The sequence below is a fragment of the Alosa sapidissima genome, chromosome 9 (genome assembly GCF_018492685.1).
Source record: "Alosa sapidissima isolate fAloSap1 chromosome 9, fAloSap1.pri, whole genome shotgun sequence".
NCBI lineage: Eukaryota > Metazoa > Chordata > Actinopteri > Clupeiformes > Clupeidae > Alosa > Alosa sapidissima.
The window spans coordinates 10693974-10721321 of NC_055965.1; the positions used below are offsets into that span (position 1 = coordinate 10693974).

General features: G+C 46.6%; 1 protein-coding gene across 1 annotated transcript; it reads left to right on the forward strand.

Moving 5' to 3' along the window:
- The first annotated feature begins 1411 nt into the window (after positions 1 to 1411).
- Positions 1412 to 26759, forward strand: jupa (junction plakoglobin a). The gene is given in 17 exon segments (XM_042104534.1): positions 1412 to 1547; positions 16064 to 16124; positions 16582 to 16749; positions 17112 to 17365; positions 17940 to 18178; positions 19499 to 19700; positions 20364 to 20508; positions 20736 to 20839; positions 21235 to 21474; positions 21476 to 21574; positions 22146 to 22298; positions 22958 to 23077; positions 23326 to 23476; positions 24222 to 24343; positions 24558 to 24600; positions 24728 to 24867; positions 25473 to 26759. Coding segments are annotated over 15 exon segments (2190 nt in total). The 5' UTR covers positions 1412 to 1547; positions 16064 to 16111; the 3' UTR covers positions 24865 to 24867; positions 25473 to 26759.
- The last annotated feature ends 589 nt before the right edge of the window (positions 26760 to 27348 follow it).

The following is a 27348-nucleotide window of genomic DNA, read 5'->3' on the forward strand; positions in this document are numbered from 1 at the left end:
GGCATATAGAAGTATTTGGGACAATAAGTAGCCTACTTCATTATGCCTATCTGTTCATGTCTGCACTAATGTCCTGCACGTTTAACTGAGATTATGTAATATATTCTTTTTTTTTACAATCTCCACTTTGATAAATCATTACCCACTTTTGGTAACATTTGAATTGTAATAGTAATTTCATAAATCTGTATGCCTGCTGTTAAGAGAGGATTACTGTTTACAGTACACAATAACACAATATTCAGGCCCCATGTTGGTATGCCCAAATAGCCTACCTATAATATCCCTCAGGATCTATCTCCATAGATAAACTCTGTATTTCTCAGTTGGCAATATCCAGAGCTATTGACTCCCTCCATCAAACACAGCATATGATGCAAATTAAAGCCCCAAACAAGTAGCTAGGCCTATAGGTGGGGGTATATGATATTTTCACCGACTGGAGGTTTCATTAGGCTAAATAATTAAGTATGTAATGTTATCCTGCCCATAAATAATGAATTTGTACACACAGCTTTTACTGAATGTTTGCCTCCATTAGATTGTACTGACAATGAACATTTGTAAAGTACAAGATCAAAGAAAATCTATATTATTATATAATATAGCCTACGTGCTATGAAATAGGCATTTCTGTTCGGAGTTTTCAAAACAACACCTGACATTTGAGATGAGTCATCATTGTCTGCCAGGTGTTGTAAGTCTGTTATGAGTCATTGACCCATCTTAGGGTTGCTATTGGCGACAAACTATTGGCTACTGGTCGCTGCTAGGATGAGAACACCGAACACTCAGAACAACATAACTTCTGTGGCAGGGAGGACTTTATCGTTCCCCCTTTGTAAATAACCGGTGTAAGACTGACCCATTTCAACAAGTCATACAATATGCAGGAGACTGACTTAACTTCGCTTGCTTTCGATTCTCACATCCAAAAGGGCTACATGGTGTAAATGTTTGCTTTAACAAAAGAAAATTAAAAAACAGGAAAAAGTGGTTTCATTTTTTTAACCCTCTAATACTGTGTGAACTACAATTTATCGTAGCCTATCTCTCATTGGTTTTGGGAGGACTGGTTGCATGACGCATCAAGGTGTGGTTGTCTGAGTGTAGGCCTACATGCCCTACAGGTAGGCTATACCATATATGGAACGTAAACCTCAAGCTGCATATTCTGAAAAAATGAAAATGAAGTCATTAGGCTATATTATTGTTTCACGTAGCTTTCACATTAAAACATTTTTTTACTCTTAAATCGTTAGTAGTCATGTCGCACATTATTTTTTAAGATCCGACGCCAGTGCTACTGCCGTGCGCCAGTAGCGTTCCCAACACCGAGCTGCGGGTCTGTGCGAAGCAGGGTGTGGTAGAGAACCCTCATGGTATCGGGGGCGGAGCCTACAGCGAGGCATTACTGTCACACTAGCATTGTTCAGCGATACTAGAGTTGAAGGGAAAGTAGACGGTCGACAGAAAATTCGCAGAACATTCTCTCCCAGGACCACTGTCTCTCTGGAGTGTTTTCCGGCCACCGTTTCTATCAAAAGGTAACTAATGCAACGTTAAAACGTGGCTTGCTACGCAGTTAAACGTATTTCCACGGACTTTAAATGACGGATGGTTTAGGCTACTACTTTATGCTGTTTTGCTATCTTGAGTGTTAAAAATCAAGCCGAGTTGGAAACGCATTAAGTAAACTAGGCTAGGCTACTCTTCGTTATTTAATATTCTGTCGTGGAAGGCTACATTTTGAAAGCTCTGTGCTCTACATTGTAACTCTGGGTTATCTTTAAATCCTATGTGCGGGCAGGCTCAGTTGATTATTGGAGTGTGTTTTGTCGTGCCATTTTTTGGGGGGTCGTTCGGTGTCGTTTTACCTGTGGGGTGTAATTTGCTCACTTCCGTGTATCGGTCGAGCTTGAGCGATATCCAAAAGTGCAGACGAAACTAGATATCCCACAAGAGGTAGACTACACACTTAACTTGGTCGGTTTATGCTGGATGGTGTTCGATTTTAAAAGCAATTTCTGGTGGTGAAAGTTGTGGTTGCCACATTTACAAATGAAAAGCATCGTCTGCGTGGGCAATTTCCCCAGTATACTGTGTCGCAACAGGCCTACTGTGTTTGTGGGCTACCTTAAATTGTAAAGAAATAGGCCTACAGAAAATAAAACATATATTAGCCTACTGTTTTCTTCAGTTAATTTTGCTTGATTGGATACAAAGACAAAAAAAAAAGTAGATACAAATTGAGAGTAGCCGAAATCAGTATTGATAAGTAAAGAGAACATACGTGGAAATGGTTACTATTTGACACTGTTGAAGCCTGACATGTTCCATGGAACAGTAATACGAGAAATGGATAAGATAAGAATTGAGGCAAGTTCCCTTCAGCTTTCTGCATTATTCCACATATCACCTCATTTTAGTCCTACCCTACCCGTTTTTAACACATCTCAAAATAGCTCTGATTTTACCATGAACACTTTTCCACATTGTTCAGGTGGGGTCACGTCACTTTGTTGTTGATGCCATTTGCAGTGTTGTTGATGTCATTTGGAGTGCTGTTTGTTATAAATGTAGCACATATACTAGCCTCACGTCTGAGAGCTCATCGCTATATTTTCCCAGTGCCACAGTGTTATCAGATCTATTAGACATGTGGTATTTCATAAGAATGAAGGATAAGGAGGTCACACACTATTGGTAATGCTTACCATGACTCATGCTGGACAAGCTGGGATTATGCCAAGTGTTTAAGTGGACCATTAGGACATGCTTTACATCCCTAATGTGTTCTGCATTTCCCTGTACATCCACAGCCCCTAATGCGTCTTGTGTTTTCCAGTAACTTCCATCATCTGGCCCGATGGATAAACTGGACATTTTAACACACTGCAAAACTGACCTCACTGTGGTCAGTGTTTTAACATGCCATCGGGGCTACCAAGTATACTGGCTTTGGCGATTTGGAAGTCTGTTTAATGACGGGGTCTTAAAGTAGTATTAAAAAGGCTAAGCTGTGCCCTGAAAGTTTGGCTTATTTTAGTCCCAGCCATGCAAGCAGAGATTGGGGTCTCTCGTGGTGAGCGCTTGATGAGCATAGACCGCCAAAAGTAATCAGAAGGAAGGAACATTTCTGCCTTAATTGGTTTCTTTTGGTTATGACGTGTTGCCAAATGGGAATCCTATCCTCCATCCTCATCATTTCCTGGAACGCTCCAGTAATGTGGTGTTTGTCAACAAAGTCAAAGCTGTTTACTCGCAGGATTATTAAATTATTTCCAAACGTTTGGCTTTGGTCTTACGACACCCACTGAACTATTTTATGCATTTGCCAGTAAATACTACAGAACATGCTGGCGTTCGCTCACAAGAGCTTCCTGACGCTATGCCCAGTTTTGATGCTCTGCCCAGATAGCCCCCCATTTGAATGCTGTGGGCATCTGCGGGCAGCTAACAGGGCAAGGGCTCAGAAGCCTTGGGGTTACTGCTCCGCACCACACCACTCTGCAGTGCAGTGCAGGGCCGGCTGGCAGGGGACCAGGCAACGCTGCCAGGGGGGGGGGGGGGGGTCGCTTGAGGCACCCAGGGTCACCCAGCCACTAATCCCCCTCTAGGCCTAAATCCCTGAAACTGTCCTACATTAGGGGCCAGAGGCATCCTTCAGTTTATAAATACACTTTCACACGAGGGGGGTGGGACAGACGATTAATTCACCAACGAGCGAATCTGAGTTTGCTGCTGTCTCGTTCTGTCCATGTCACTCTCCATTTTGCTTTACACCTCTTTTTCTCACTCTGTTTTTCACTTTACCCTTTTCCCTACTTTTTTGTTTTGTTTCCATCTCTTTCTGCTAGCATCTCTCTATCTATCTATCTATCTATCTATCTATCTATCTATCTATCTATCTCTCTATCTCTTGTAATGGTGTAGTCATGGCTGGTTTTCAGTGTCTTGTTATCCTTCATACCCTCTGTGGTCCTTCTACACAACCCCACCCTACCCCTTCATAACCCACCCTACCCCTTCATACCCCACCCTACCCCTTCATACTCCACCCTACTCCTTCATACCCCACCCTACCCGTTCATACTCCACCCTACCCCTGCATACTCCAGGCTCCTACAGTGGCATGGTGCAGTGTTACATGGAGAGAAGCATCACAAACAGCCAGTTCACAGTGACCGGTCTTTAAGTGTTAATGGGTGTTCCTTGGCCTGTCAGCCTTCCCATTAACACGGAGGGGGCGGCATTGGTTTCAGTGCCCACGATGTTGCCGCTGCCGATGACGACGACTCAGATGGCTCAAAAGTGCTGAGACTGAGTGGGCATGATGCCTATGTAATCTGGACGGGAGGTTAAGTCCCCTGCGCTCTTAAGTGCAAGCACCTTCACAGACAATGATACCAATCCAAAGCAGATTAACCCTCCATCAGCCTAACAGAGCAGACTGGTTCAGTGTTATTTAACCGTCGATGGATCAGCACTTACCAATGATCTCTTTAATGCCACAAACAATCAGAGGGGGGAGGAGGGGGGGGGGGTTGCTGCTGCTGCTGCTTTGGATGATTGAACAAACACACAATATTCTGATATTTGGTGAACTTTGAGTTCTCCTTTTGCTGGACACCTTTTCAGAGAAGCTCTGTAAATCAAACGAATAGTCAGGATTATGAGCTGTACCCAGGTGAGCATCCACCACCATTCTCCTTCAAAATGCAGTGAGACACGGAGTTACGTAAGCACTCGAGTCCACCACTGCCATTATGGGGCCTTGAGGGGCCCCAGGGGCTTGGGTCTGTCATAGAGAAATAAATATTTGATCACCTGCAAGACCCTGTGCTTTGCACAGTGTGTCAAAGTGTTAAACAGAATTCTCATTCTGGTGTGTGTGTGTGTGTGTGTGGATGGAAGTGTGATTGTGTGATTGTGTGATTGTGTGTGTGTGTGTGTGTGTGTGTGTGTGTGTGTGTGTGTGTGTGGTGTACCTCCCTCAGATTCTGAATGTTTCCAGTGCAGGGTGACATGCATTGACTTGTAGACTTGGGAAAACAGTAAATTCCTAAAGGGAGCTGCTGAAGTGTTTTCAATGTTTTGGATCCTGACTCACTTTTTGCGAGGCTTCAAAGTCCCATTCATTGCCGTGTGATGTTGTGTCACTGTAACTGTTGGACCAGTGTAGAGGACCTTCCTATTGCAGAGCGTACTGCTGTATCGCTGATGAGCCTCTGATGAATAATGAGATGGGACTGTTAGACTCTGTATCAGCATTATGCTGCCACACCTCAAAACAGCTCCCACACAGAGTTCAGCAGGGAGAAAGGGAGTGACTCAGAGAGAGAGAGAGACAGACAGAGAGAGACAGAGAGAGAGAGAGAGAGAGAGGTGAGAGAGAGAGGTGATAGGCCTGTGGGAGTGGTGGCGTGAGACTGCTGATCACTGAGGATTCTTTACACCGTAGGCACAGACTACCGAAGGTCTAAACAATGTGCTGGTGGATTCGCACACTCCCGAAAATCTCACCCTCACACTCTTAGACAGGCTGATGTGTCGACTACGGCATGTGTGGAACTGGGAAGGGAAAAGTGGGAACTTTGTGTGGAGAAAAAAAATAAGGAAAGTAGCAATAACAGAATGTCCCAGGCTGAAATGGACAGCACTCAGCCAATGTCCCAGATTATTTTCCCCTGAAAAAGGAAGGCTGGACACCAGTTGAGCATTCAGTGCTCTCGCACAACGGAAGCGAGGGAGTGCTTCTTTTGATAAAGCACTCTGCTTGTCTTGCCAACCTCGTAAGCTGCCATCTTGTCGTCTTGTAAGCCTCTCATTAAAGTTTTGTACCCTTAGGATTTATGACCAACGCTGCAGTTTGAGATTGATTTGTAACACCCCCCCCCCCCCCCCCACCCACCGCCTTGCCTCTTGCTGCTCAGTTCTCCTTGATTAAGTATTAGCCGGCTGAACGTGACTCTGAAAAGTCGGGTGTTCCCGAACGTCCCCGCAGATTGCCGCCGTGGCCCCGCAGATGCTCCCTCGTCGACTGCGGCTCCTTTGAAATATTCACCATCTGTCACGGAGGCTCCCGTCAGAGCAGCGAACTCGTGCGTGCCTACGAGGATGGAACCCCTGCGGCTGCAGTCGCTCGCTAGCCCCGCGAGGAGCGACACGCCGGCGCTCGTTAAGCTAAGAGCCCGACACGCGTGTTTGTCGTTTCGCTGCCAGGATGGTTAAATTGGGACATCCCCGTGCATGACTGGACTCTGATGGCAGAGGTGGGAGCGTTCAAAAACTACTGCCACTGCCAAGTCAGCACATGGGACAGTGAAGTGAAACTAGAGAGGTAGGAAGTATGGGCTACTTTAATTTAGATGGCCAAGGATGGTCCTCTGATATTGTTAGGGAAGAATGACTGGGAACCCTTGAAGATAAGTCCTTAGGTTCCTGAAGAAGACCGATAGGTCGAAACATTGTGCAGCCAAGCATGACAATATAAAATACAAAAAAAGAGGAAAGTTTCAAGAAGTTGTTTGTCCTGCACCTGGAATGTGCACAATGACCTCCTAAGCCTGGAAGATCACCCAAACCCAAAGAAAACCCTTCTGCCTTTCCTAGCCATGCATCAGCAAGCTGATCTTATGTAAGCTCCCGTTTTGATTCACTCTGCCCTGTCAAAACCTTGCGTGTGGAGACATCAACACAGGCATCCCATAATATAAGCACACAGACACAACCCGGCACGCATCGACACAGGTGTCCAGGAATGGAATTCCAAGAGCCGGCACGCAACCTCCAGCTCTCTCACACACACACACAAACACACACATGGACACGATCTGGGGTTTGCACCGCTCGGCAGGGCCAAGTGTAAGGAAGCTTGCACGCACACCACCACCAGCTGGGCACTACCATGTGTATACAAGCCCTTCAAAGGTCCTCAGTATAGTAGCTGTGGTGATGGTAGTGGTGGTGGGGGGGGCCTTTAGCCAGCCAGTGAGCGTAAGCGTTGGGGATCAGGTTTCCCTCACTGTCCGTGACACTCGGATCCCAAGCTACCCCTTAACCCCCCCCCCCCATTCCTTTTTCCACCTTTGATGTTTGATCCTCGATGTCCGCGCATGCTGAAGAGTTTTCTTTGAGGTCGAGCAGCGAGATAGCGCTCGGAGAGGAATGTGTCTGCATGCGCTGATTTCTCCGATACAAGAATGATTCCATGTGTTCGTGCAGCGCCAGACGCCTGCCGTCCAAGGCTAAGCGCCACTGCTTGAACTTGAGGTTTTGAGCTTCACACAAAATAGTTAATAGAATTTGGATGTTATTCTCTGGTCCTATTGTCTTATTTCCCCTCTTGTCCATGTGGAAGAGCTATCGTTCTCTTGGTTCTGAAAAAGACCAATATTATTTAGGTCTTCTCTCATAACCTCTGTCATTAGAAAAGGCCCGGAGGAGTTTGCGGTTTGATGTTCGTGTTTGTGCGGCTTGTTTTGGGTGCTTTTAGCAGTGTCTGTCTGTACTCATAGCCCTGCTCAGTCCAGATGGGACCATCTTGTACCACCTGAGGGAGAGATTTGTTTTTTCTCTTCCTTCCTGGTCACTCTTTTGGCAGCACCTCTACTTCTGATTCATCTTTTGTTTGTGTACCTATTATTATCTGTTTCTCTCTCCCCCCCCCCCCCCCCCCTTTTTCCCCTCTGTTTCCCTCTGTCATTGTGTGTAACAAGGGAGACATTCATCTCATGGGTTTCACGAAACCCATAGTTCTTCTGCAGGTACTTTTTAGGACCGGGTGCCTGTGGTCTTTTTCCGACCTGGTTATTACGTTGCAATTCCTCAGTATGAGACGTTCACGTTCATGACCTCATATAATAACTGGGCACTGGTGTAATTGTGTATCACAAGATTCATGAATATTTCACACCTAAGAGTAATCTCTCTTTCTCTCTCTCTCTCTCTCTCTCTCTCTCTCTCTATCTCTATCTCTATCTCTATCTCTATCTTTTTCTTTCTTTCCATTTCTCTCTTTCTCTCTCTCTCTCTCTATCTCTATCTCTATCTCTATCTCTATCTCTATCTTTTTCTTTCTTTCCATTTCTCTCTTTCTCTCTCTCCTTTCTTTCAATTTAATTTCAATTCAATGAGCTTTATTGGCATGACTAAGTGTTACAATGTTGCCAAAGCAGTAATTACATCAAAAGAATTAGCAATAATGGTAATAATGACAACAATTGACATGGACTATGGAGAATAATAAAAAATAATAGAACATTAGGGCACACACACTAGCACACAATGGAGAAAGAAGGAAAGAAAGAAAACAATACATAGTGGCTTGTGTCTCTCTCTCTCTCTCTCTCTCTCTCTCTCTCTCTCTCTCTCTCTCTCTCTCTCTCTCTCTCTCTCTCTCTCTTCATTTCCATTGTATGTGGGTTGAGGGTTTTTTGTCTCCGGTACCCTCATTCTATCCACCCCATCCCTCCATAGCTATCCCTCTCTTTTTCTTTCTCATTCATTTATTTCTCTTTCCTTCCTTCTCCCCCTTCCATCCTTTGTCTCATCTCTCTCTTCCTCCTCCTTTTCCTTCTCTCTCTTCTTCACACCAATCCCTCTCTCTTCCTCCTCCTCCCTCCCCCTCCTCCTGTGTGCCCGAGGCAGCGGGCAGCCTTGACCACCTGCTGGCTGTGGGCAGTGGAGGAGGAAGTGGAGAGTGTCTGGGGAGCCACTCTGGGACCACAGGCTCTCAGCAGCTGGGGCTCAGCTGGACACTCAGACCCTCCTAAAGCCATTAACCACATTAGGCCACCGCCGCTGGTGTGTGTGTGTGTAGATAGACTGACACTCATGCACACAGATTGTGTGTGTGTCTGTTTATAGCTGCTCAGACACTGAAAAGCTCTTCGATGTCTCGCTGTGTGAATGCTCATTCCCTGCCCTAAGTCCCTTTTTATTTATTTATTTTGTTTTGTTTACTTATTTATGCTTGCTGTTGAAAAGTATATCTGGGATTATCTGCGACTTTATTGTGGTTTTGATACCAGTGGGCAGTGCACTGTGGAGTATTTTAATAGTGGTGTTCAACTTAAATCACAAAATGCTTTGTTTCCCACAGAATTGAATTCCATTTGTGGTGGTTGGTTTGCAGAATTAACTTGAATGCAACAGTTTTTAACAAATTAGCACAGCGTGGTTATGATGCTAACAAGATTTAAGCACAATTTAGTACAACCTGGAAAATCATTCTGTGGTGGTCAATGTTGATATTGTGGTGAGCAGCCACAAATAAGTCAATGTATGGGAAACACTGTAATGTGCCTCTCTGTTGGTTGAGGTGGGAGACCGTTTCCCAAAATCAGTGTTATGTGTAAACTGAGGAAGTACTGTTAATGTGTCTATGAATCTACATGTGTCAGAGCCATGAGTCTCACACAAGGGTTGACATAATGTAGCATGTAGGCTGATAAGAACAGCTGCCGTCACCCTGCGACACACACACACACACACACACACACACACACACACACACACACACGCGCACACACACATACCTGTGGCACACCCACAATGAGTCCTTGGGACATCATGCAGACACACCCTGTCTGAGAGGAGGAGGAGGAGGAGGAGGGAGGGAAGGGTTTCAGGCTCACTGTAGAGACACTTTTGTTTGTTCTCTGTGCCATAAAGGTTAATGATCAACCCCTCATCTTTGCACTGTAAGCTACAGGAGAGAGAGAGAGAGAGAGAGAGAGAGAGAGGACGTTGTAGTTTGAATGTGGTGACGGAGAAAAAAGAAGCAGGCGGTAAATGGAGGAAGAAAATAAATCCGTTTCCGCTTTTGTTATTTCCTCTATCACTTTGGCTTGACCTTAGGTGAAAGTGCTTAAAATGCAGCGCCATCGTCTCTTTACAGTACCAGCAAGAGCAAAGAAACAGTGTTGAAATAAACTGGGAACTCCAGAGACATGGTGAGAGCAAGAGAACCAGTCAGAGGGCGCAGGAGAAGAGAGAGAGAGAGAGAGAGAGAGAATGTGCTAGATGAGTGTGGAATGTCACAGCAGGCTTATGGAGCAGTGCCTGACCAGTGTGGATGCCCCCCCCCCCCCTCTTTTTCTCTCTCTCTTCTCCCTTGCCCTCTTTCCCTACCCTCTCTTTTTCTCTCCTCCTCCCTCTCTCCCTCCTGCTTGCCTCTCCTCCTCACCACCAGTGTGTTTGTGTGTGTGTTTTCTCTCGGCCTCCACCACAGGCCCCCCCCCCACTGACATTCCTCCTCCATTGTGCGGGCTTCCTGCAGGCCCTTTACTTCCAAAAAAAACAGGCCAGAAGGGGGAAAAAGTGTCGCAAACCCAGTTCTCCACCAAAAAACCCTACAGAGCCTTATTAGGGGCCAAGCTCCTGTATGTGTGACTGGAGAAGCTGTGAAGGGTCTATCAGTCATTAACAGCCTGCTGTAACTGGGGACAAAGTCCTGGCGAAGGAATGGAGTTTCAGGCAGTTCTCGTGAAAAGCACTCTCTTCCCTTGATTATAATGTAGATGTTTAACACCGACAAGGCTAATTCCTCAGCTGATTTTGCCCTTGTCTAAAGTAATCAGTAACAAATCCCTGTCAATATGAGGGAAACTTTGGCTTAACGCCAAACGCTATTTGACTAGTTTCAGAATTCCGTCATTTCCGTTAGTTGTGTAAATGTTTTATTTCGGGCCCTGGCCTTATCTGTACATGGCTCTCAGAGCAGTGGCTTGGCTGGGCTGACGGTGGCAGGCCAGTCTCTCTCTCCAAAATGGATGCCAGAGGTTGTTATTGGTCTCGGGCGGTGTGGTGCGGCGCGGCGCTGCCGTGACCGTGTTTACCATCTCCATGTTTGGTGCAGACTAAGAGGAGGCGCTGAGGTCAAGTGTGTCGCTGGAAGCGAAAGCACAAGTTCCGGCACGTTGGTAGGCGGGCTGAGTTCACACTTGTGTGTGAGAGAGAGTGACAGAGAAAGACCGAATGAGAGAGAGAGAGTGAGTGAGAGTGAGAAAAAGAGAGGGCACGAGTGTGTGAGAGAATTCTCCTACTTGATGAGATTCAGGGCTCAGGGTTTGGGGTGGGGCAGAGTGTGGCACAATCACTGTAACTTTCAAAAAAATACAGCCTCGCCCATGAGCATTACCTAGGAAACACTTACGTAACACCAGCTTGTAGGGAATGACCTTTAAGCCCAAATCACTCCCATCCTTAAAAGAAGGTTCCTTTAAGGGACATTGATTGGGGAGAGTGCGAATGAGTATGGCTGGACGAAATGAGCGCAGAGACGACTGCTAACATCAAGGTGCGATTTGTCATGTAGCTGTTGAGTGGGCTGAATCAGGGTTGGTTTTTTTGTTTGTTTTTTTACAGCAGATGCATTGAGTGACTACATTGGCTCACCTCACTCTCTGTAAACATCATAGTACGAAAGGCTAAAGTGGCACACTGAAAGGCCAGCGAGGTTTTGCGCTGTCTCTGTGATGAACTGAGTTGAGTTGAATCCTGAACAAGAATGTAAAAAGTACATCTTTCGTTGTATTGCACCTTTTAGTGACAACCCTTTTTGATGTGTAATCAGTCATTAGTCATTAGTGTCATTTCATGTGAAACGTAAATAACTTGACTTTAAAAAAAAACAAAAAAAAGGGAAAAAAAAGAATGGGTGTTGCAGGGCTTTGTTATCTTCTCCCCCTCATGAGAAACACACGTACTCACACCTGCTTACTTCTCTGGAAAAGACACAGGCGCAGGCAGGGGCACGTTCTCTAACCTCCACCCCACACACACACACACACACGCGGAGACACACACACACACACACACACACACACACACCATCCTCCGTCCTGCCCCTGCCTGCCCCGCCTGATGAGGTGGGGTGTGGTTTCGGCTCTGCTGCCTGTCAGCGATGAGTGAGTGGTGAGTCACCTCACTGTTGTCTTTCTTACCGATGACTTCATGAAAGACCCCCCCCCCCCAACACACACACACCTTCTCATGGATGTGAAAAGCCTCTGTTAAATGGCCTCTTTGAAACCAGAGTCTGAAATGTAAAACCCCCCAAACCAAACCAGCCCATTCATTTAAACCCCACCCTGACCAGCCACTGGAGGGCCGTCCACTCGGTAACCATGAGAACCAGAAGAGAGACGGGGAACTGATAGGGCATTTATCTAGTAGGCTACCTAATGCAGTCCAAAATAGGCTGCCAAAAATAGCAGTGGGTCTGAAAATACCATGGGACTTTGTTGAAGTATGCTTTTTTTAAATATTCATTTGATATAGTTACTTTAGACGTTCGGTGCATGCACAGTAAGCAGGTGAATTTGTGTTCAAGAGAAGTCTCACAGGGCTTCTGTCCTTTTCAGGGCATTTCAGGACAAACAAGAGTGCAAAGAAAGACACTGCATGGCACAGTTTTGGGCTTTTGCGTCCAAATCAAGACCTCCCTCAAACTCCCTGTTTGAAATGTCTCCAGGACTCCCTGATAAAAAACTAAAAAACATCCATCATGGCGTTCACTGTAAAATCTCTGGTGAACAATCGGTCTGGCAGGCACAAAGAATGACGAAGACCTTTACGTCTTATCTACACAGTTTCGCACGCAGCGCTCGCTCTCCCCGAATAGACAAGGGAGGCCTGGCGACTCGGGGCGGTCGAGGTGAGTCGAGGTGACAGGCCCAACATGACCGCCCCCCCCCCCCCCCCATTCAGCTCCTCCCATCTCAGACTGCATAGCCTGGTTCCCGGCAACTTTTCCTTTTTTTCAGTGAAAATATGCCTGGAGTGATTCAGCGCTGATCTGTCCTTGATCTTTCTGTCAGATCTGATCGGTCTGTCAGAGCTGGCTGTTGTGAAAGAATAATTAGACTTAAAAAGTTCCCAGAAGGGCTTCTTGGGTAATATTTTTTGAGATATTGTTTCAGCGTGACAGTTCGCCTTTGGATGATCGTGCTATAATCTGTCTGTGATTATAAACACTTGTTCTGCTGAGTAGCGGAACAACCAAAAAAGTTGCTTTTCTGTAAAGTCTCACAGATCACTAAAGGTGCTGACTATGAGAAATTGGACCCAAAGAGAAGGAATGTTTGCCCCCCCCCCCCCCCCAAACATGATTTCCAGTAATCTTACCACTGACCGTATTTATGTCTCTGCCAGTTTGAGTCATTATCTGAAAAATGCTAGCTTTGTAGATGTAGTCAGTCGGCCTGTTGGTTGAATTAGAGGCAGGCCAAAAAAACAAACCTTCAAATCATGCCTATTTTGCATGTAAAAAAACATTTGGAATCCAGGCGTGTAGTCTGCCACTGAATATCTACAGCCACCTGTGTTTATGATTTTGTCTTGGAATGTGATTTGATTATAGGGTGTGTACAGTGTTCATGCACCATGGTGTGTCTGTGTCTGTGTGTGTGTGTGTGTGTGTGTGTGTGTGTGTGTGTGTGTTTGTTAACAAGAGCAGATGTAGACAACCCTAAAACCTCTCCAGAGACATCCCCCCCCCCCCCACACACACACACACACACACACTCCATTTATCCCCCAGACTTCCGTTCTCTCAGTTGGCTGTTTCTCAGTGATGACTCAGGCCCCACAGGAAACCGATCTGTGGCCCCTCACGCTTGAGTCATTGATCCTCCTCGCTCCCTTACGTGACCTTCCACCTCCACTGGTCAGCCTACGGTAGCCCACGGGGGACAAAAGAGTCCAGGCCTAACACTGTCCTTTGACAGTAATGGTGCGAATCACGTCATGGATCCTTACTTCATAGACAGGCAAATTGATTTGTGTTTCTTCATGAACCTTCTGCTTCAAGACCTGGGCGTGGTCAATTGTGAGATGGTGCAATTAGAGAGAGCGTGAATCATGACTGATTGTGAGATGGTCCAATGAGAGACGGTGTGAATCGTGACTGATTGACTGAGGCATTTCAGATGTGATTTCGACACACTTCACACCTCTCTGTTGGTGTGGAGGACACATGGGGGATGGAGTGATGTCGTCATCATCACCGCACCCCCACCCCGCCCCACCCCAACTGATCTGGTCTGGTTTCAGAGAAATTAGACATAAGTAAGTGGGAGAGAGTGAGAGTGTCATCATGATTAAGCCCAGATGTTTCTTTTTTTGTCTGTTCTGTAATCAACGAGTCAATTCAACATCAAGACATTTATCAGACAAATTATTGCACTGAGACATTTTCACACACAGACACACAACAATGGACACACACACACAACCTCCTCTTGTCTCTGACCTTTGAGAGAATGGCCCCAGATAGTAATTACATGTACGCCATACCTCCCACTCGCTACTTGACACACACACACACACACACACACACACACACACACACACACACACATGCACACACAGTCAAAAGGTATGTGAGCAATGTGCATGGTAAGGTCGTTCCCCACTCTGTTTGGCCCCTGCACATTTATAACATCTGTTCCAGAACGAGACGGCATGCATTCTACCCAGAAGGCCACTGTACGTGTGTGTGTGTGTGTGTGTGTGTGTGTGTGTGTGTGTGTGTGTGTGTGTGTGTGTGTGTGGCTGTATAATCCTCGCTGTTCTTAATCCAGTCAGTGGCTCCAGTCAGTGGCTCCACATCGTAAGTGTGGAGATATGCAAGGTCTGGCTCTGCACTGAAACGGGGGTTTCCAGATTCTTTCTGAAAGTCTAATTTTGGGTACATGTAAGTGACCCCCTGGTCCAGTAAGGGTGAGCACTCTGGAATGTCTGTGTGCATGTAGTGTGGAGAGACACAGAGAGACACAGAGAGACACAGAGAGACACAGAGAGACACAGAGAGACACAGAGAGACACAGAGAGACACAGAGAGACACAGAGAGAGCACCACAAAGTGGTGAGTTTCTTTAATTATGAAGAAGAGAATGGGGAATGTGGTGGTGAAACGATAGACCAGTCACTGCAGCCACAAGAAGGAGGCGGAGAAGACAAAGAAAGAGAGAAAGAAAGAAAGAGAAAGAGAGAAAGAAAGAGTGGAGCGGGGGAATAATGAGTTTGCTTGGATTTGCAAGCACAGATGTAAAGAGGCAAATCCATTTTAATGAGCCCACATATGAGAGAAGACATGATCTCTCTGTATGCCTGTAGGTCTGAATCTTTCTCCCTCCTGACGGTGGAGTGGAGCCTCTTCAAAGGGGGCTAGTTGATGCACGTCAGTGGTTGTAAAGGATCCTTGCCATTGCATGCGTTTCTGAAGTTTGTGAGGAACCTTGGAAGAGGCTGCAGGATATGAAAAGGGAGAGGAGTTCTAGAACTAAAAAAAAGGGTCTTGTGACGTTTGCATACTGCAGCCAGTGTAGGGTGTTTGTTTGTGTGTGATTAATTGTTTTGTTTTGTTTTTGGAGTGTGTATCTATTTTATTGATGGGTTTAGTGAGTTGTTTTTCTGCCAGGATATTTGCATGTGTGCACTTGAGTTTGGGAGGGTTTGTATGTGTGATCTGGGCGTGTACAGCGCAGGGTTAGGGTGTGTGTGTGTGTGTGTACAAAATGTCTACCTGCCTGTTTGTCATTCGACTAGGGCAGGTAAGCAATCAGGGTGTGTTTGTGTGTGTGCGTGTGTGTGTTTGTGTGTGTGTGTGCGTGTGTGCTCTGAGGTCTTGCGAGCACAAGTGACGACAAACACGCCAAGCCGGTCGAGCAAGTGGTGGTGGCTGCAGCCGCTGCCAGCTTCCCCCTTTGGTTCCCACGGATACTGTACACGAGGCGGTGGCATGGCGATCGAGGCGGGGTTAAAGGTCAGCTGCCATTCCTCCTACTAAGGCAGCCCCCCCCCCCCCCGCTCCGCTCTATTGCTGTGTGCTGAAGAGCAGCCCTGCCCCTGCCCTCCCAGAGACCGAAGGCCAAGCGTAGCTCTGCGGGGGCCAGGGAGGCTAATGACGCCGGGATAGATTAGCCCGATAAAGTTGTTTTGCAGATGGTGCAAAAAGGAGGAGCCTTTCTTCAGTTTGCTTGGCGTTTTTTTTTTTTTTGTTGTTTTTTTTTCACATTACATTTTGTAACCATTCCATTTTTCTCTCTTCCAGGCATTTTCTCCCACATTGATCATCTTCAACTGAGCCTTAGAGGCTACTATGGCAATGCAGAGTAAGTCTTTTTTTATGATTATCTCTGAAATGTATGATTAAGTCAGCACTGTGTATTTTTTTAATCTGTTAAGTTCATTCATTTGTAAACCAATTTAAGTCTCTCACACCCTGTCGCAGATTTGCCATTTAAACCTTAAAAACTTAAAACTTTAATATGCCCTGTGAAGAAGGCTGCTTTAGTTAGTGGTCTGTTTTCTGGCTCTCGTCTGTTGGGAGCCTGACAATGTAATGAGAACTTTACTGAATGTAAAGACTTTTGTTACCACATGTACATTCTCAGTCATGAATAAGCCTTTTTAAAAGCTTTAGAGATGTTTTTATGTCTATAGAGCTTTTACTAGAAACCATGTGAGAGTGATCTTGTTTTTGATGCTTGCTTGCTCGAGTCGTGGCTTTGAGTTGTGTTTAACGGGTGTCTGCATCTGTCTGCTGTTTTGTCGTCCCTGTGTGTGCAGTGGGCGAGCCCGAGGGCATGGTGAAGGTGTCGGAGTGGCAGCAGACCTACTACTCGTCTGACTCGGGCATCCAGTCCGGCGCCACCACAGTGCGCACAGACGACGATGGGGGCGAGTACAGCAAGCAGTACACCATCACCACCACAGTCACCACTGACAAACCAGCAGGTTGTGTGTGTGTGTGTGTGTGTGTTTTCATCCCCAAAGAGCAGCCAAGGGGCATTGTGAGGCATGATGTGAAGTAGAGATGGGTGTAAAATAGTTGTTCTACATTTCTACTCCAGTTTTATAGGAAAGTCTTTATCAACCAAAGTTGCCTGTCAGGAAAATGCTCAACTTTATTCTTTCTCCTAAATGCGGTGCCCCAAAACTTGCCATGATTGCATGAAGAGCTAGACAAGCTAGTCATAAAATTAAAAATCGAACCCCTATCTCTCTCTCTCTCTCTCTCTCTCTCTCTCTCTCTCTCCACATCTCTCCTCTCCTCTCTCCTCTCTCTCTCTCCATCTCTCCTCTCCTCTCTCTCACAGAGCTGGAGTCTCAGTTAAACATGACGCGGGCTCAGCGCGTGCGGGCGGCCATGTTCCCCGAGACGGTGGCGGAGGGCACGACCATCCTGTCCACACAGACTGAGGGCACCCACATGACCAACGTGCAGAGGCTGGCTGAGCCCTCCCAGCTGCTCAAGGCCGCCATCGTCCACCTCATCAACTACCAGGACGACGCAGAGCTAGCTTCGCGTGCCATACCCGAGCTCACCAAGCTCCTCAACGACGATGACCAGGTACGAGCCTTTTCAGCCTCAGAAAGGAAACTTGTCCAGAAACGTACGATATACGATATAATGAAAAATGTTCACTACAGACAATGTCTTTTTATGTATGTATATCTTAAACACAAGAACCAAAATAAATTTTGAATTCAATGCATGGTCTTCACATATATTTTGAAACACAAGAAGTCCAGTAGAAGAAAAGTCTAACTTGGAGAAGGCTCTTGTGTGCCTGTCTTTGCATAAGTTATAAACAGAGGAATCCCAATAAATCAAATAAATTGCGTGTCACAGGTTGTTACAGGTAAATGCTTGAGGGGCTGTTGAAAATTGTGCTGTGGAAAATTAGATTAGAAACGTAGGCGAACCCATTATGTTTTCTTTTTTTTTATCATAGCCTGAATGTTCGCAGTTGCCTTCATGCATGAGGAGCAAAGGCTAAATTAAAGACATTTCTAAAGTCCCATTTTTACCAGAATCAGCATATTTTAAGGGCACAAATTTACTTTTTTGCAAATAATGCATATGCATGGCATATTTCCTAACTCTCTCTCTATCTCTCTATCTCTCTCTCTCTCTATCTCAGGCGGTGGTGGGTAAGGCGGCCCAGATCGTGAACCAGCTGACGCGCAAGGAGGCGTCTCGGCGGGCGCTCATGCAGTCGCCCCAGATGGTGGCAGCGGTGGTGCGCGCCATGCAGAACACCAGCGACATGGAGACGGCCCGCGCCACGGCCAGCATCCTGCACAACCTGTCGCACCAGCGCGAGGGCCTGCTCGCCATCTTCAAGTCCGGCGGCATCCCCGCGCTCGTCCGCATGCTCAGGTCAGTCACGGGGGCTCGGGCGCTCAGGGCTCTCAAGTCCGGCGGCGTAGTGCAGGACATGATGGGGCAGGTGCCAGCCACAGAGGCCTGGATCAGTCAGTCAGTCAGGCAATCAATAAATCAATCAATCAGTCTTTCAAAAGGGTTGATTTCAGTCAGTCAGTCTCTCACTCAGGGCCTATTAGTCATTGGGTCTGTTTGAAACGGAAGACAGCTGCCTACTGCCTCCCTCCCTACATAGAGAGCTGTCTCACTAGACATGACTTTGGATTAAATGCATCTTTTAAGAATGAGCATAGCACTCTAGAATCTTTGGTTAACCCTACGGTATGACGTTAGCAAAGGCCTGACGTTAAACTAAATTGGCTTACGTAAGCTAGCAGGCTAACGGTATAAATTAGTTTTACGGCCGGCAGATATATCAGACCAGACGCTATTAATGGTTACAACAATGGCATAATCAGATAGTAAATTGTTTATTTCTCATCTCAAATCTACAAATCTAAGCAAAATAAGGTCACACAAATGACATTTTAGATAGATATCATCCATTAGAAGTCATTGCAATGCTCCCTAAAAAGATAGGTTCCAGTTACATGTAGGAGGCTGATGCCTGAAGTGACACAAATCTTACAGTAACTTCACTCTGCAAACAGGATTTCTTCAAACAATTCCACACAATCCAGTGCTCTGTAGACGTTGATCATTTATATTATCGAAAGAATGTACACCACTGACCTTGACCAGTGAAACCACAAAACACCACCACTAAAGTTTTAGTATGCTGACCGTAAAGCCTTAATCACAGCCAGTTTACAGGATTGATTTAGCCTAGCCTAGCCTAGTGCTAAACCTTAGAGGTTTGAGGCACCATTTGGTTATTAAGTGATGCAATAATGGGATATAAATCTCTTTCTGGGTCCAACGGCTTTCAGAGCCGCAGTAAAATAACAAAACAATCCACTGTTCAGAGTAGCCTTTAAAAAAAATTGTCCTCCTTCTACTCACTGGTTGCCTCAATCTAATAAAATCCTATTTTTCACGGAAGCCTGGGCATTACCCTTTCACGGAAGCCTGGGCATTACCATCTGGCTGCACAGCTACAGTAATTACTCTGTTAAAGTTAAGCGATCTTGTTTATCTCTTACTAAAGCACAGGTGATGGTGACAAGGTTTAGAAGTTGCGAAAAGTAAACGTTTTTTGATGAAAAAGCTGTTGGACCCTGTTGCGTCGGACTTAACAACCGGATAGCTTGATGAAATCAACCCCAAGAGACCCTCACAGTTGACCTCTGACCCCCTTTTCTCCTCTCCCCCCAGCTCCCCCATGGAGTCGGTGCTGTTCTATGCCATCACTACGCTGCACAACCTGCTGCTGCACCAGGAGGGGGCCAAGATGGCCGTGCGTCTGGCCGACGGGCTGCAGAGGATGGTGCCGCTGCTCAAGAAGAGCAACCCCAAGTTCCTGGCCATCACCACCGACTGCCTGCAGCTCCTCTCCTACGGCAACCAGGAGAGCAAGGTGAGGCTGTGTGCGTGTGTGTGTTTAAAGTTAATCTGTATTTGTGTGTGTCTGTTTTGTAAAGATTGTGTTTGTATTTGAATAGTTTGGAATTCTGGGTGAGCATTAAATGTGTGTAAGTGAGCACACATGCATGATGTCATGATATGTGAGGCGGTGTAGTGTGTGCAGTATCACTGTGTGATCACTATGTGAGTGCAGTGTGTGTGTCTGTGTAGTGTGTGTGCAGTATCACTGTGTGAGATCACTATGTGAGTGCAGTGTGTGTGTGTGTCTGTGTAGTGTGTGTGCAGTATCACTGTGTGAGATCACTATGTGGGGAATGTGACTGGAGTGAAGTGTGTGTCTGCCTGTTGGGCCTCACGAAGCTCTCTGGCACTGGCACAAACACCCATAAATATGACGGATACATCTAAGCCTACCTGTGTACACACACACACACACACACACACACACACACCTAAAAAAATATTGACACAAGTAGATATACTGATGCATTCACAGCTAAACTCTACACTCAGCAACACAATATGCACTCTCTAGCATGACGCACAGACAGACACAGACAGACACAGACAGACACAGACAGACACAGACAGACACAGACAGACACAGACAGACACAGACAGACACTCAAACTGGTTGTGTTGTTGTGTCCTTTAGCTGATCATCCTGGCTAACAGCGGCCCTGAGGGTCTGGTCCACATCATGAGGAACTACAACTATGAGAAGCTCCTGTGGACCACCAGCCGCGTGCTCAAAGTGCTCTCCGTCTGCCCCAGCAACAAGCCCGCCATCGTCGACGCTGGTGAGACACCTCAGTGGGCTAGCTCTCCACACACACACACACACACACACACTATCTGTTCCGTTTACAGTATTGCCCAAGGGTGCAGCATACAGTTGGCAAAAGATGTTAATAGTTAATGTTCTCACCACTCCACACTGAAAGCTGAATCTCTCTCTCTCTCTCTCTCTCTCTCTCTCTCTCTCTCTCTCTCTCTCTCTCACACTCTCTCTCTCTCTCTCTCTCAGGGGGCATGCAGGCCCTGGGTAAGCACCTGACGGGCTCCAGCCAGAGGCTGATGCAGAACTGCCTGTGGACGCTCAGAAACCTGTCTGACGCCGCCACCAAGCAGGTGTGTGAGGGCCCCTTATCACCCCTTATCTCCACAGGCCTGCACTGCTATCTCCCCCACTATCAGAGAGAAGGCACCATTTTGTGGCCAACTTGACCTAACCCATAGACATAACATGGCAGTCATGAAATGTGATAAACAGCAGTGTTTGGCAAACAAAAACATTTTTGGAAGCGTATTACTTTATTTAGAATGTGTAAATATAAATGGAAGACATGATTGATTGATTGCATTATTGCTAAAGACTGTTATAACATCTATTTGTTAATTAATTCCTTTATTTAATTACTTTATGTAGCAATTTATGCAAGTACATTGGAGTCTATCAGGTTTGGCAGTCTTGAGTAGATGTGTCAGCTATAAAAGATAATTGACTATCCCCGTCTCGTCATCAGGAGGGTCTGGACAGTCTCCTGATGGACCTGGTCGGTCTGCTCTCGTCCGACGACATGCACATGCTGACGTGCGCCACCGGCGTGCTGTCCAACCTCACGTGCAACAACGGGCGCAACAAGTCCCTGGTGGTGCAGGGCAACGGCGTGGAGGCGCTGATCCACGCCATCCTGCGCGCCAGCGAGAAGGAGGACGTGGTGGAGCCGGCCGTCTGCGCCCTGCGCCACCTCACCAGCCGCCACCCCGGACGCCGAGCTGGCCCAGAATGCCGTGCGGCAGCACTACGGCATCCCCGCCATCGTCAAGCTGCTCGCTCAGCCCTTCTACTGGCCCATCATCAAGGTGAGGACAGAGGAGCAGGGAGCGCTGGGAACATGACTGCTGATGGGAGAGAGGGAGGGAGGGAGGGAGGAAGGGTAGAGATGGCTGAGAAAGAGAGAGTGAGAAAGAGAGAGTGAGAAAGAGAGAGTGAGAAAGAGAGAGTGAGAAAGAGAGAGAGATGGGTTAGAGAGCGAGAGAGAGATAGAGAGAGCTGTATCTGAATGCTTCCACTGCAGGGAAAGGGAGAGCCAATAAGAGTGTAATGCATGTACCCAGGCCATCAGTAAGGAGTTTAGGGGTTGGCTGAGAGAGGGGGAGCACCAGCTGAATCTGCATATCTTCAAGCTGAGAAAGGGGGATGAACGATGAAGAGATGAAGGTGAAGAAACTCCCGTGTGAGTTTGGGTGAAAGAATAGATGCTTGGGAATGGGGCCCCTGTAGAAAAAAAAAAAACAAGACTTGGGAAAGGGCTGGACAGAAAGGAAGGGACAAACAGATCAAGTGCTCCCAGTGACAAATAGTCTTGTCTGTATAATCAAGCTGAGCTTTTGGAATGTGCTCATTGGTTCCATCCCTTTGTCCCCCCCACAGGCTGCAGTTGGTCTGGTCCGTAACCTGGCTCTGTGCCCAGCCAATCAGGCGCCTCTCAGGGACGCAGGGGCCATCCAGAGACTGATCAACCTGCTGCTGAAGGCCCATCAGGACGCCCAGAAGCACGGCTCCACTGCCCAGCAGACGTACCAGGTAGCTAGCCCCACACACAGGTCACACCCAGAGCTAACAGGCTGGTGGCAGCACACCTGTCTTAACAGCACACCCGTCTAACACACCTTTTTCCTCAATAAACTATGGCAACAATATACTTTAGACACGGTGTATCTATGGCAACAATACACTTTAGACACGGTGTATCTATGGCAACAATACATGTTAAACACGGCTGCAACACAACTCTATGTTGTAAAGAATTACACTGGCTGAGACACAGACATGCATACCATACATACATATACTGTACACACCCACACACATTTTTGTGTCCTCCTCAGACTTTCTAGCCTGCAGTCTCAAAATGATACAACCTGCCTGCCTGCTACCTGTTCAACAGGTCGAACCCATAAACATCCCATAGTAAACGCTACAGTGAATGTCATGTGACTAGCGGACAGTGGGCCTTGCACTACTTTATGCTTTTATTTCTCTCTGTCTCTGTTTTGTTTTCTTTCACTCTATGATCTGGTCATGGGCACGTTATGAACACCTCACTTTCTACTCGACCAAAAGAAAATCAACTCTTTGCCAAATTACCTTTTTGGTTCAGTTTGAAAAAGTATAAAGTACAGTATAAACAAATGTAAACTTCTCTCTGTCGCTTTCTCTCGCTCTCTCTCTCTCTCTCTCAGGATGGTGTGAGGATGGAGGAGATTGTGGAGGGCTGCACAGGAGCTCTGCACATCCTGGCCAGAGACCCGACCAACGCTGCCGATATCGCGTCCATGGACACCATCCCCCTGTTTGTCCAGGTAAGAGAACACCGTGAACCAATGGGCGAGGAGGAGAGAAAGGGTGTGAAGAAGTGTGTGTGTGTGTCAGTGAATTGGTGTTTGAGTGAATATGTGCTGATGGAAAGATAAGACTCCTGAGTCGGTGAATATTTGATAAGCTAAAAAAATATCAATCTTACAGACTAAGAAAATCCATTCAGTAACCTATAGAGAGAGAGAGACTTGGCTTAACCCCCTCCTGTGTGTGTGTGTGTGCGCGTGCGCAGCTGCTGTACTCCCCAGTGGATAACGTGAAGCGCGTGGCTGCCGGCGTGCTATGTGAGCTGGCTGTGGACAAGCGCTCGGCCGAGGTGATCGACGCCGAGGGAGCCTCCGCCCCTCTTATGGAGCTCCTGCACTCCAGCAACGAGGGAATCGGTGAGTCCAGCACAACCAGCTCCACACTGACCACTGGCACAGCACAGCAACGGCTCATAAAAATGCCACATAGGCCAACGTGGGCTTGATCCAAATAGAACATCAATAAGGATGTGTAAAGCATGAGAAAAAATGAGTGCATAGATTAGTGCATAGTGTCTGGCAGAGAGAGAGGGACAGAGAGCAAGGGACAGAGAGCAAGGGACAGAGAGCGAGGGACAGAGAGCGAGGGACAGAGAGCGAGGGACAGAGAGCGAGGGACAGAGAGCAAGAAAGAGAGCGATGGACAGAGAGTGAAAAAAGAGAGCGAGGGACAGACACAGAGAATGAGCGATCCATCCAAACCCCCATCACAGTTCTGGTGCAGATGGAGGCTGGGTCTGTTCCATTCAGCTGTGGTATGACCGACAGGCCAAGAAAATGGCAGTCAGCAATGCCTCAGGAAAACCGATGAGAGGGACAAGTGAGAACTGTTTGAGGAGGCTTCTCCAGAGCTCATAGAGGAAAGGGAGGAAGCAAGCAGGAGAGAGTGATCTAGAAAGACTTCTCATCAATGTCGGGAAGGATGTCAATTTATTATAAGTTGTTCAATTTTATTTGTAAAAATGTTAGTTGTAGAAAGACATAGTAGAGTAAGCCAGTGTGACCATAGTAAAATAAAGAATAAACTTGGTGGTAGACCAAGGCAATGGAAGCACATTTGAGATGACTGACCGAGCGTTGCACCCCCCCCCCCCCCCCCCAGCCACCTACGCCGCCGCCGTCCTCTTCCGCATCTCCGAGGACAAGACTGCCGACTACAGGAAGCGCGTGTCCGTGGAGCTGACGCACTCGCTCTTCAAACACGACCCCGCTGCATGGGACATGGTGAGCGCTGCGCCCCCTTGTGGAAGTGAAGTGGTAGTCCACCACGAGACAGCTCTGTGTAATGGCTTTCCGGCGTAGTCAGTCTATGATGGTAGCAAGGCTAAACACTGACCGGTTTGACGTTTGAGTCAAATAGAAGTTAGTCTGTACACCTGCTAGCTTGAGGCACTTGACCTTTTGTTCTGACCTTCGACTCTCTATCTCGCATTCCCAGGCACACAAGAATGCACAGATGGACACTGCCTACGCAGCTGACGGTGAGTGTCCCTCTTTGCTCTTTCCAGAACTACATTTCCCACAATGCACTGCATACACATTGGAGCCACCATTAGAGTCACTGACCAGTGTGGTGTGTGTGTGTGTGTTTTTTGTTTGTTTCTCCAGAGGTGGACGCTGGATACGGCGGCTATGGCGGCTATCCTGAGGGTATGCCCATGAATGGCATGCACATGGAGGGCGAGATGCCCGAGGATTATGCCCCAAGCATGGGCTATGGCGCCTACACAGATCAGCCCTACTAACAGGTCACTGCTTACCTCCACGCACACACGCTCAGGACACGGCCAGACACACACACACACCAGAGGACCTTTACACACATGCACACATGCACATTTTAAGACAGGAGGACATACAGTATACATACATGCGCACTCACATACACACCTTTTACCCTCAACATCCTTAGAATGGTATAGGACTGAAATCAATCACACACACACACACACACACACACACACACACACACACACACACACACACAGTTTAGAAATAGTATATGCAGACACATACCCTCACCTACAGGTACATATATGCATTTTTTCGGTATTACCAGTAAGTATGAAATGATTTGTAACACCCAGTGCAAGTCTGTTGTTGAGCCATAGCTTTCTCAATGCCGCGCTTGCTGAAGGCTTCAAGCCTGTGTGGCGTATTTAACTTCCCTCAAACCCACCTCTGCCCAGGAAGCATTCGCTTGGACTGCTTTTTGCGCCTGCGTGAGGTGACGTGAAGAAGCTGTGGAGCAGTTTGGCAGCAGCCAATGGCAGCAGCGCCTGCGGAACGTTCCGGCACCAGGGTCGCAGACCAAGGCGCCTTTGTCTGATATTTTTGTCTGTTCTTTTTCCAGACGTGTGAGGGCGAACGGAGAGATGAGAAGAGCTTGGAGAGAGGGATGTGCTGAACGAACGAATGAACGAGGGAGCGAGAGAGAGAGGGAGAGGAGGAGTGCAGGATGAAGAAGAATGCCGTTCCCTCATCTTCACTACTGGCGACTCTGGCGTGGCGCTCTACGCTACTCTGCGCTGCGGACTTTACTTGCCGTCTCACCAAGGCCACCACACACCAATCCCCCCCCCCCGAAATAATATCATTCTTTTACTTTTTATTTTATTTTCTCTTCTACGGAAAGATTGTTGTATTTTATATAAGGGCTTTTAAGGGTGTGCAATTTTGCTTTTGTTTTTCTTAATGTTTGTTTTCACTGCGCTTAGGTGAAAAAATGGGGAACACTACTGTATGCCAAAGAGATCTGTGTTTTATTTTGTAATAATTATAATAACCATTTAACTTCTGATTTTAGTTGACTATCGTTCTGAGAATTATTTTAGAAGAAAGAAAAGTGTAAAATAATTGCCAGTCATGTGACTGAGGACGTGTTGCTGGTCGTAGCCCGTGTTGCTGACCTGCTGGCCTGCCTTGGATTTAATGGAACGTTTGATAGTCTGAAACCTGTACAGACGAGGCTGATCTGGAGTCAGGTTTTGTTTGTTGGTTTTCTTTTCTTTGGCCTGACACTGCGCTATCCACCGCCCTCCACTACATGGTCTTTAGAGTACTACTGCTGCACCTGGTGGTCAGTGACCAAAACTTAACTGGCTAGAACTGGCACATCAAACTTTTATGTGTGTGTAGGTGCATGTATGATTCTCTTTGTGTGTGTGTGTGTGTGTGTTTGTTTTGTTTGTGTGTGTGTGTGTGTGTGTGTGTGTGTGTTCATTAAATTTTCATCTTTGGAGTTGCTTTTCTTAAAAATGAGTATAGTAGCACTACAAATCTGCTGAGTGACAGTAGCGGTCTTAAAAAAATTGATGTAAATGAAATGAGTTTATTATTTGTGACCATTAACTCGGGCCCGTGACTAGACGCAGGAAGTACAGTACTGTCGGAGGGAAACATGTGCTCGGGACGTTGACAAGTCAAAATGGCTACAGGTTTTGAAGAATCTCATCTGTAGGAGTGTGTGAGGAAGTGCTTTAGCCCCTGTGAGAGAAGAGGTCAGACACTGACCATAGAACATGGCAGTGTAGACACATCAATAAACCAATTGACAGGGAGGTTTTTTTTGTCTTTCTAGAATGTTTTTACTTAATATTTTTTTGTCATAAGAAGAATAAAATGAACTTGTCTAACAAAATGGTGTGTTTGTGTGTGTTTGTGTGTAAATAACAGATTTTAACATTTGTAGATGGCGGATTTAGTTGCTTAGGTTTTTTTTTCATTAGAAACTTAAATGCATACATACAGACATGCATGCATACATACATACAGTACAGTACATACATACATGTGGGTTAACACTGGTGACTGTTGTCAAGGATGGGGTAGTTGTATGACTATAAACTTGTGGTCAGTATGAAGCAAAAACCTTCCTAATTTCCTAAAAAATACATCTTGGAACAATTCTAAATTAACAGAAGAAAACTGTCTCTGGAATGAGAATGTGAATGTTTAGACATGAAACATGAAAGCCAGTGCTTCCTTCCTGGCATTAAAATCCCTAGCTTTAGTGAGAAACTCAGCATGTGAACATCAAAATGACATTTTCTGCAGCATTATTCCAAACAGTTGCAGTTGTAGTTATTTTATCTGCGATCCTTCACCTGCCAGTCCTTATGTTGTAACGTGTAGGTTATCCGTTGTGTCAGATGGGCACAAAAAAATGTCATACCAAGTTGTCAATTAATGTGTTGCGTCTTCAGAAATGCAGGCAAGCTGGCTCTTAC